The 11,371-nt window shown below is 34.1% G+C and overlaps 1 protein-coding gene across 1 annotated transcript; it reads left to right on the top strand.

Annotated features, from left to right (window-relative positions):
* Positions 1 to 490: 490 nt before the first annotated feature.
* Positions 491 to 3,354, top strand: LOC116132745. Its single transcript, XM_031418415.1, has 5 exons — positions 491 to 810; positions 1,942 to 2,006; positions 2,392 to 2,464; positions 2,664 to 2,682; positions 3,148 to 3,354. The coding sequence occupies exons 1-5, from the start codon at positions 518 to 520 to the stop codon at positions 3,337 to 3,339; spliced, it is 642 nt and encodes a 213-aa protein (XP_031274275.1). The 5' UTR covers positions 491 to 517; the 3' UTR covers positions 3,340 to 3,354.
* The last annotated feature ends 8,017 nt before the right edge of the window (positions 3,355 to 11,371 follow it).

Below are 11,371 nucleotides of genomic sequence, written 5' to 3'. Positions count from 1 at the left end.
CAAAGCGAATGAAAGGCGATGATTGGCAAACGACAGTGTAAATGACTACTTTACTCTTTGATCGTTACATTAAACGATTTGATGTTAGTTTAAGGGTGACAATCTGGGATTTATGAAACCAGGGATACCAACCTACAATGTCGCTAAATCTTGGGTGGGAACATGTCGGTTACTGTACTTATATCATATGACTATAAATTTATGTGACGGATATACTATATATGAATATATCTTTTAAAATTGTATTATATTAATTTTGGAAGTTTTTTTTCTATATTTTATTATAGAAAAGTAATTTCCTCAACTGAAGTCATTTTATTACTAAAAATCATTTAATCAAATAAAAATCGTAATTATTATTAATATTAGAAGGGTAATAATAAACTGAATAAATAAAAAATGCTGATTTGTTTGTGTACCTAATTTTTTTTGCAATATTAGATATTTATTTATGCTGTGATCAGCTAATAACTATTATTACCTATTCAATTCTTGTCCACATAACTTCTTCATTCCCATGGCTGGAGTTCTAAACATCTCTCAAGCTCCAATTTTCCGGTCACTTCCCGGTAGTCGGACAACACCCAGAACCTCAGTCTTCATTAGAGCCACTTCAGAGACCCCACTCAATTCCTCTTCTTCTTCTTCTTCTCAAACAAGCATCAAAGAACCAACACCATTTACTGCCCCGCCTAATTTCAAGCCACCTGAGCCAAAGCGGTTTGGAGTTAGACCCGACAAGGTTTTGGACATCGTGGGGGCCTCTCTTGCTCTATTATTTCGGTTGGCCACTGGTGCTTTTGTTTCTGGGTATGTTTATATCACTGAATGTTGTCGACTTTTGGTTCAAAATTTTTCAACTTTGAAGTAGAGCTGAAGGAAAATACTGAATTTTTTTTATTGAAAATAAAACATTTTTATTAATTGAATGATTTAAACGGATATTAGCTTGTGGCATTTCAAATTCAATCATACTTAGCTCTCTAAACTGAGACCAGAGAAGATATTTTTTTTTCAAAGAAATCTCATACTAATTACGCAGCTGATGTTTCATGGTAGATACGGAATCAAATAGTCCCTTATGCCAGGACTTTTGACTAATTTAAATTTTAGCTATTTTTGCTTTATTTATTTGTTTATGAATGGGGGTAATGAGCAGCTGGGTTTGTATTTTTATTGAAGTCTTGGTGCAGACTATGTTAATTTAGACCCTTATAACATTTTGGATATCAATGCAGGACAGGATGTAAATAGTATGAGACACAAGTAGAATTAGTATAAATTTTATTCACTTTCGTACGGAGTAGTGGAAAATATGTTCAGAATTTTCCTTTGGAGTTCTATCAATTGGTTACTTTCTGTTGAGTTTTCACTTTTCAGGGTGGAAGAAAGTTGCAATCGATATGGAACACACTGACTTTTGTGGTCCCTAAGATTTTAAGATTCTGAGCTAAGATAGATTAGGCTTAACCGTGCAGATTGTATGTCTACTTTGTGCTGAGCCTATTGCATCTTAATTGTTTCTATTATTAAGTGGTTTTTCTTGCCATCCTAATGGTCTATTCCATAGTTCCTTGTTGGGGCTTTTACCCAGTTTGATATGGTAAAAACCTTGAGGAAGATGGGAATGCAGTACTTTTGGAAAGGGATGGAATCAACTAGGATTTATTATGGTTTAAAACAGGACTCTAGCTTTATATAACTACAAGGAAGGGAATAAATGGAGCTTGCCAGTTTTATTTATGACTAGATCGCTAAAAGCCAAATAGAATTCAGAAGTACCTAATCTAGGAAGTTAGCCTCCAACTTGATATTGGGCAGATGACTTCGCAAAAGTGTGTACTGTTGAACATTTGACGTCATTTATCATATATTTTGAATGTTGTCTTGGACGCTTGCCAGCTTCTAAAATTGTATTGCATTGTTCTTCCTCTGCTGCAGGTACTCTGCATCTTTTGTTTCCAAGGATGAGATTCCGCCTGGCCAGTATGCTCTAGACATAGCAGGTAGTAGTCAGATTCCTTATATTGCTATATGATTCTTGAAAAGGTATTGTAGTGATCTTCTTGTAAGAGAGTATCTACCGTTAGTCCAATTAGTGTGCTATTTTGTAAAAGTACCAGATGTAGTACCAGATTCTTGCCATCTTGGTATCTAATTCTGCTTATGCTAGTATTTGGGAATTGTGTGTGATGGATTTGTACTTGTGGTTAAAAGGACTGTGAAAGTGTTTATTCCAGAAAAGAAAGTGGTAAAAATGAAGTTTATTCGATAATTGAGGGGTTATTTTACTCCTCAATTTGGCTTTTTGTAAAATGGGCACTGTATTCATGCCATATTCTTTGACATTCAAGCTGAGAACTGCTAATAAAAAGGCTATGCTTTTAACAGGTTTTAAACTCAAAGAGACCTCCAAGTTAGGCCCTCGTCCAGAGAAGCCTATTGAGATATACGAGTTTGAAAGGTACTATATTGTTCATGCTTTTTCCTTGTGCATATGCTGACTGATATAATTTTTAATGCTTTAATGTTCTCTATACTTTTCTTGAGTCATCCTATTTATGTTCTATATGCAATATTTTCTTTTTATCTATAAAAAAGAGATTGAATGAATATATCTTCCTCTCCACATATCATTCTCGTGGACCACGTGCGAACTTCAGCTGTCCATTTTGTCGAAAGGTAACATCACTCCTCTAGATGATTCATATTCAGTAACTTGTAAAGCATGAATACTTGCATTTCAACACATGATACTGTGAAGAGGTATATAATGGACAGCATTCACTAGTTGCACACCATAAAAATGATGATGATGATGCCTCATTTGTTTAGGTGGTTTAAACTCAATGCAACCTGAAATCTGGTTGAGTTAAACGTCTCAGGTGTTAAAATGAGAAGATAAATTCAGGCATCTATGTTTTTCTATAATGAATATAATTTATAACGCTCTTACAGTTTTGGTATGCCTGAGTGGAGTTGTGCTGCTAAAATATTTGATTATACATGCGGAAGTGTCACAAAGTGTATGAACATAACTATAGCAGAACCCTGGTCCATTGTATATCTCTTTATCAATTGATTGTTCTTAATGGAAATTATATTTATGGCTTATCACAGCATATACTTGTCCTTATATGTGAGCAGGTTAGGGAAATTGTTGCAGTATTGGATCTTGATGTTTTGTATTATCCTTGTCCAAGAAATGGTCCAAATTTTCGTCCCAAGGTTGCTCAAATGGGTGGAAAACAGCTGTTCCCTTACATGGTTAGATTTCCTTTACTTTTGTTCCTGGACTCATCCCTCGTTGATGAGCAAACCGGAGTTAATTTTCTTTGACAAAAAGATCAATTTATCAATATCTTCACATATATAGTGTTTATTCTTTTGTTATCCTTCTTTTGGATATTTGTCCTACGAAATTCCTGCTATACATTATTCAGAAAGCCAAAGAATGCAATACTAACTTCTACTTTTCATAATATTCCATTAATGGCTGAATGTGCAATAGCACTCATCTCTTTGAACATTGTTAATCTTCAGCCATGCTAATTGTTTTTGCACAACTGGATGCTGATCACAGTAATTGAGAAATAAACTGACAATAACAAAGGAATTAAAGATTAAGTCTAGTTGTTACAAATAGAGAACTGATTGTAATATTTTTCATATTGTATTGACAAATTATACATCAATATATATAGGAAAATGAAGAACTAATCTAGGAAATAAATAATCTAATCTAGGAAATAAATATTCTAACTTCCTATTTTACAGATTTATTCCTAATATGTATTGATTATAATCCTAATATCCTATTATAGATTTATACACTTAATTATGCAATATCTGTAAGATTTTGCACGATTATCTACAACACTCTCCCTCAAGATGGAGCATAGATGTTAATCATGCCCAGCTCGTTACAAATATAATCATTCCGAACCCCATTCAAAGGTTTAGTTAAAACATTTCCTAGTTGCTTTCCAGTCTTCACATATCCTGTAGAAATTAAATTTTGCTGTATTTTCTGACGAATGAAATGACAGTTAATTTCAATGTACTTAGTTCGTTCATGAAATACGGGATTAGAAGCAATATGAAGAACGGCTTGGTTGTCACACCACAATTTTGCTGGCAAAGAGGCCATAAGATCAACTTCAGTCAAAAACTGATATATCTATATTACTTCACACACAGACTGGGCCATAGCCCTATATTCTGATGCTGCACTAGATCGGGACACAACAGTTTGCTTCTTACTCTTCCATGAGACCAAATTTCCACCAATAAAAACACGGTAGCCCGTAGTGGATCTCCTATCTATCTTGGAACCCACCTAATCTGCATCAGAGAAGCACTCAATATTTTTATGTCCATGATTTTCGTACAAACTACAACGTCCTGGAGCTCCTTTCAGATAACATAGAATCTGTTCTAACGCTGCCCAATGGTCAACAGTAGGAGAAGACATGAATTGACTTACTACACTGACAGAGTACGCAATATCAGGACGAGTGATTGTTAGATAGTTCAACTTTCCAACCAGTCTTCTATACCTCTTAGGATCTTCAAATAGTTCACCATCTTTGGTAAGTTGCGAATTAGGAAACATTGGCGTACTACATGGCTTAGCACTCAATTTTCCTATCTCAGTCAATAATTCAAGTACATATTTNAGAAGGTCAGAGGCATACTTTGTTTGTTTCAAATGAATACCTTCAGAAGTTCTAATAGCCTCTAAACCAAGAAAATATTGCAAGGATCCAAGTGTCTTGAGGGCAAACTCATCATTTAGGCTTTGCATAAACTAATTTATGTAGGAGCAATCAAAACCAGTTATAAGAATTTCATCCACGTATACAAGGACATAAGTGAAGTGAGAATTTTGTTGTAAGATGAACAAACTAGAATCTGACATACATGTGAGGGCTTAGCTGGATCCTCAAAACCAGGTGGTTGTTTCACACCATTTCACTCAAAGTGCCATTTAGGAAGACATTGTTCACACCAACTTGTTGGATATCCCAACCCTTGGTAACCGCTAAAGTGAGGATAATCCTAATTGTAACGGGTTTTATCACGGGGTTAAAGGTCTCAAAGTAATCAAAGTCAGGGGTTTGTTGAAAACCTTTGGCTACTAACCTTGCCTTGTACTTTTGTAATGACCCATCAGCATTGTACTTGGTTCTAAAGACCCATTTATTTCCCATAACATTAACATCAGAGTGAAAGGAACCAATGTCCACGTATTATTTCTCACGAGGGCATCATACTCAGCTTGCATAGCAACCTTCCATGCAGGACTAACCAATGTTTCAGAAATTGAGGTGGGTTTAGGTTCAACTTGGCATTGATCAACTGTAACTTGAGCTGTAAAGGTACCATGCTCAATACAACAATTTCAATAACAGAGCTCTGGTAGACTTGTCCTTAATAACACAACAATTGGAATCAAATTCAACTATCACATTATTATCACGGGTAAATTTTGAAATGCTTAGCAAATTCTTTGTAATTTTTGGGACACAGAGGATGCTCCTAAGATGCAAAGATCTAGAATGTAAACACTAGGTAAAATGGAACAACTAGTATGAGATATGGGGAAAAAAATAACCATTACCCACTTGAAGTTTGCTTCCACCATCAAAGCTCTTATTGATGTTGAGATGAGTCAAGTCTGCTGCTACATGATCAATGGCCCCAGAGTCCGTATACCACACTGGATCAGTGGGAGTTAGTGAAGTAGCAAGAGTAGTATGCTATCCAGGATGAGTTGTTGCCAGATATGCTTGATTCATTCCTGATTGTTGCTGGCTAGGTGATGAGTGCTTGGAAGTGCACTCATACTTAATGATTTTAAGGGTATTTTGTGAGGGAATTAGGTTTAATTGGTTAATTTTACTTAATTCTGTATCTCTTTTGTTTTCTAGAATCACAAGTATATTTTGTGAATTTTCAAGTGTTTAGGTGTTGAAAAATGAGGATTTCAAGCATGGACATTGAAGATGAAAGAATCATAAGCGTGTAGGAACAAACAATTCGAGAATCGGAGCTCAAACAAAGAAGTTATGGATTTTTTAAGACTGTTCGCCGTAGCGAAACTATTCCCACGCGGCAGGGGAACTATTCCCACGCTGCAGCATAAAAAAGTTGTAAAATGGACAAAAACTTCATGTCGCGACGCCACAAAATCATGTCGCAGCACAATGCGGGAAATTTATGTTCGAAAATTTTTCTGCCAAAACATGCTACACGAACATGATCATAACTTGAGCTACACAACTCCGATTGACCTGGTTCTGGTGCAGTTTCAAAGCTAAGAGACAGAGCTACAACTTTTATTGATCATGGCCCAGTTAGACCTAGAATATGGTTAAAATTGGAGATGAAAGTTATGTTAGTGCTTGGAGATGTGCAGATTTGTTATTATGCGTTTTTAATTAAAGTATAACTTTTTACCATAATACCCTCACGAATTTAATATTATAAATAGATGTCCTTAGCAATATTTTAGGAAGCTAGGGTTTATAATATCAAATATAATTAGGAAGAGGCAAGGAAAGGAGATCTTACCTGGGGTTTCATCTTCTTCTTGTACTTCATGGTTTTCAAGATTTTGAGGTTTGATTTCCTTATGCTCATGTGTAACTAAATACTTTTCTAGGGATCCAATGTAGCCTAATAAGAAGGTTTTATGTCTTTATTAATTCTATTTGTCTTCTCTATCCATTGCAATTCTAGTTTTATTCATTATCCTTTTATTCAATCTTTAATTAATGTTATTGCTTGATCACCTTTAATGTTAATTAATTTATTGTGTGAGACAAGGTTAGAATACACACCCTAACTAATCTTGAATAGTTCGTGTGAATGAATGATTAATATTTTGTGCATACGCCTTGACAGAATGCTAATTGGTTCATGATTTCTTGAATGATTAGTATTTGTGCATACGCCCTGACAGATGCGCCTTTATTCATGATTTCAAATACTCTTGTGTTTAATGGGTTTTTAATCATTATGCTAGACTATAAGCCCTAGCTAGTCTCATGTTAAAGATACTAGGTTAATCTCAAAAGCCTTACAGTAATACCTTAATTATGTGAGTGTTAACCCTAGAAATTGGATTGTGATAATAGTAGTTTGATAGTTGGCATAAAACTGGATTATTATGGTGAAATTGGATACCTAGGTTGTAGTTCATTGGTTCTTAAATTAGTTTTTATTGGTGTTATTTTCGCTTAATCAGTAGTAGTTAATTTTTAGTTTCTTTTTACACTTAGTTTTAATCACTAATTCTTTAATTTGCTTGAATTTATTTGTTTTAATTAAGGCATAGTTATTAGGATTACTTGAAAACTTACAAATCTCTATGGGATCAACCCTTGCTTTTGCACCACTATACTGCAATAGCAATTCGTGCACTTGCAAGGAAGTAAAATTGTTCATCAAGTTTTAGCGCCGTTGCCAAAGATTTGATTTAAGTTACTTAGATTTCTCTGATAATGTGTGCTTTAATTTTTGTTATTAAGTTTTCTTTATTTTTGTCTAGGTTTCCTTTTTGTTTTTGTGTCTTTTCGTGTTTTTTGTTAGTGAATGCAAAGTCATCGGTCATTGGAAGAAGAATTATTTCCACGCGTCGATAGAGTGGATTTAACTGGCAAAAAGAGGAAGGAACCAAAATTTCTGAAAAATCATCATAATCAAGTTCAGAGATAAGAAACGATGGTTGAGTTACCTCTCCTATGAAGGATACGCACGTCCTACCATAGGAACGTTGCCATCATGCATAGTTCTTAATAATGCAGCAAGAAATTATGAGCTTAAACATATTCACTTTCAAATGCTTCCATCTTTTCTTGGAGTAGCTTCAGATGATCCTTAACTTTTATTCGTGATTTTTATTCTACTATTTAGACTTTCCTTTGCAGGGTTTGACAGAAGATCAATTATGGATTAGGTGTTTTCCATACACGTTAAAGGACCAGCAAAGACATGGTATAGACTTTGGCTCTAGCTTCACTCACCACATGGATGCAGTCTACAATAAATTCACAGGTAAATTTTATTCTCATGCCAAACTACTGAATTGCGAGGTAAGATTGCTACTTTTACCCTGTGAAGGTGAACCATTCCATGAAGCTTGGGAACGTTTTAAATTGTTTTTGTTCAGTGTCCACATCATAGGTATCCTTTAGAGTTACTGAACCAATTTTTCTATGATGGACTGACACAGGCTTGTCAAGCCATAGTTAATAATGTTGCAAGTGGTTGCATGGGAGAGAAGACTGCACAAGAGACTTATGATTTGTATGAGATGCTTGGAGCCAACTCACAGCAGAAAATGTTAGAGGAAAATCAAGAGGGATATATGAAGTAAATACTAACACTGATTTGGCTATCAAGTTTCAGAATGACCAAGCAAATAACTATGTGCAACATGATGATGGGACAAGGACTAAGAAATTCCACGAGGTATGTGCTATTTGTGGTATTGTTAGTCATGCAACTACGTTTGTTCTTCTTGTGGAAATTTTCCAGTGTTCGTTGAAATATGATGATTCCTACACCCAAGGCCTCATGATCCTTTTTGAATACTTATAATTTCGGTTGGGGACACATCCCAATTTTTCTTGGAGCAACAACAGCAACAAGCAAGCTCTAATAATCAACTGCAGAAGCCCTCATTGGAAGAGACATTGAATAATTTTATTCAAGTTTAAATATTGAAAACTTCCTGAAACTTTGATGCTTGAGTTTAAGGATCAACTTCCCATTTGTTATTTTATCTAACAATGTCTAGACGGGCACTCAAACGCTGGCAATAATTTCTATTTGACGGATATTAAATGAAAGACAAATAAGTGTAGAAGAATAGACAAATTAAATTATAGGTCTTGTAATCAATTACCTAGTAGATTTCAAAACCACAGTCTTCACATGTATATATTGCAACCTCATAAGTGTTCAACATCTAAACGGAGTTATAATGCTTGATATCCTTAGGGCTGACCAATATGTGAAGCCTGACCTCCCTAATAGTATATGGCTGCCTCTTTGAAGGTTACCTTATATAAACTTCAAAGAATCAGAATGGGAATTCATTATCCCACCAAATGTATCATATATTTCATGGTGAGTCATCCCATATATTCTAATCTCAAGCATATAAGACATTCTTCATGGAAATGCATTATAACTAATTAACACAAAATCAGTTCAACTACTGTATGCCAAATTATAATAAAATGTTTACCATTATACTATTGTTCATGTAGAATAAATCAAAGACAACTGAGATACTCAAATTTTATTAACTGTCACCTAAAAAAGGAATAAAGAAGAAGAATAAACATCAAATAATCAAAGAAAGAGAGGAGATTACCTTTATTTATGTCGAAGTGAAACAAAAATTAAGAGAGGAAAGAAGGAGAGGAGGGAATTAATCAGTGCCAAATAATGTGGCAGGAGAAGAGTACATAAACAAAACAAACTATCCACACCACCACTGAATCATCCATGATCATAAATGATAAAAATATCATCACAAAAATCACTCCTAAGAGCACAACAACTTGCTATAGATAACTATTTCTTTTGATTTGCATAAACTGTAAAAGATGAGGGTATACTAATGAGAAAAAAAAAAATCAAGAAGTGAATTAATAGTAAAAATACGTCACACTACATAACAAGAAAATAAAATAAGTCATAGAAGTGGTTAATGTATCCATGAAATAAAATTGACAGAGAATAAAAAATCAATCACAAAGTAAAATTATAAGGAAAAATAGGTGTTATCACAGCCAATTAATTTGAACAATTAAAAATAAAATAAAGAAGTAAATTAATCTGAAAATGAAAATTTAAAAGCTGAATGAAGAAAAATTTAGAATAAAGAAAAATTACAAGTCAAAAAGTAGAAATCAATAAGAAAATGAAATATTAAAAGCAAATATAAAATTAGAATAAAATCAAAAGTTGAAGCCAAAAGGGAAATATAATAAATGAAAAAAAAAAAAAAAGTCACTACTAGGGTTGAACCCAGGTCTAAAAAAGTTAGAAGCCAAAGGTAGAAATCAATAAGAATGAGATATTATAATATTAGAAAACATCAACAAATCAGCAAAAAATAACCTGATAAAACCTGTAAATGAGAAAATATACTGGAATCATAATGTTTGACAGTAATAGGATAGCCTGAAAGCGTATATGATTAATGAGTATATCAACTCCATTATTCAACAAGAAAAGCAATTATAGGCGTTTCAAGTAATACCGCAGCGAAAACTCAAAGAGAACATCTTTAGGTAACGCTTCATCCATCAGCACCATATCGTCCGTATAATTCCTGCATGAGATGCATATTAGGTGAAACATTTTAAAAACAAATTCAAGACAGAAGAGAAGAAATTTAACAAGATCATCTGGCATAAAATATAATCAGCGTACCTTACTTGAACTAAATATTAAAAATCACTCATTATCTTCAATTCCAATCCAGAAAGAAACCAATATCTAGCATAACAATCTTGTGCGTGATTCCTGCACTATATGAGTTCCACTTAGGAAGCCAACAACGGAATTCATCTTACATCACTACCAGGTAGTTTTCCAGGAGAACCCTTAATGCAACAACCAAATAGACCTCTTTGCACCACAGTCCACATTATCACCGATGAAGAGAATCCGACTAAGAACGTTAAGTAATTTTGAGTGAATAGAATCCTCAATTTTTATGAAGAAGTCAACATTGACCATTCTACAAGGATGAAAGAAATTGCTGGAAATGAAACATGTATCAATTTATAAATTTCACCAATATAACCAAAACAGAGTAGATGAACAAATAATTAAAAGAAAAGGGGAGACGAATCATTTCAATGGTTAACTTACTTGAAAACTCCGTCAACCAACTTGAAGCATCCATTTCATATGTCCTCATAAGTGTGCCCCCCCAATCTAGAAAGGATATGTGAAAAAATTGAATACAACGTTAAGAAATTTTGCACAACAGTAAAGGAGCTTTAGAATTAGACTTACTTTCGAGACTACTGTTCTACAATCATCCCAGCACTCATATCAATCCTAGGGTAGAACGATATAATTCAAAACATAAGAGCACCAAGAGTTCTAATAAGAGTGAGCCACATGAGAAAAATAATTTAACAAATTAAACTTCTGTTGACAAATAATTTGACTCTCTAAATCGAGTAACAAACTTCTTTAAAATCTAGCTACGTAAGTCTAAAACAGCCGGATTGGTGAGTCTATCTTGTTCTCTTAACTGACCCATCCCTACACTGTATTAAAAAAGATGTGTGCTTTACAAAGAAGGAAAATCTACACAAACCTAACACGACAAAGA

Source organism: Pistacia vera, unplaced genomic scaffold (genome assembly GCF_008641045.1).
Source record: "Pistacia vera cultivar Batoury unplaced genomic scaffold, PisVer_v2 Contig26, whole genome shotgun sequence".
In the NCBI taxonomy this organism is placed as follows: Eukaryota; Viridiplantae; Streptophyta; class Magnoliopsida; order Sapindales; family Anacardiaceae; genus Pistacia; species Pistacia vera.
This window is presented reverse-complemented; position numbering and strand designations above follow the sequence as displayed.

Excerpts from the sequence above, each read along its gene's own strand:
- LOC116132745 (XM_031418415.1), top strand. The coding sequence starts at position 518 with ATGGCTGGAGTTCTAAACATCTCTCAAGCTCCAATTTTCCGGTCACTT. Across the intron at positions 811-1,941 it reads ACTGGTGCTTTTGTTTCTGG|GTACTCTGCATCTTTTGTTT; the intron begins GTATGTTTATAT and ends CCTCTGCTGCAG. Across the intron at positions 2,007-2,391 it reads GTATGCTCTAGACATAGCAG|GTTTTAAACTCAAAGAGACC; the intron begins GTAGTAGTCAGA and ends TGCTTTTAACAG.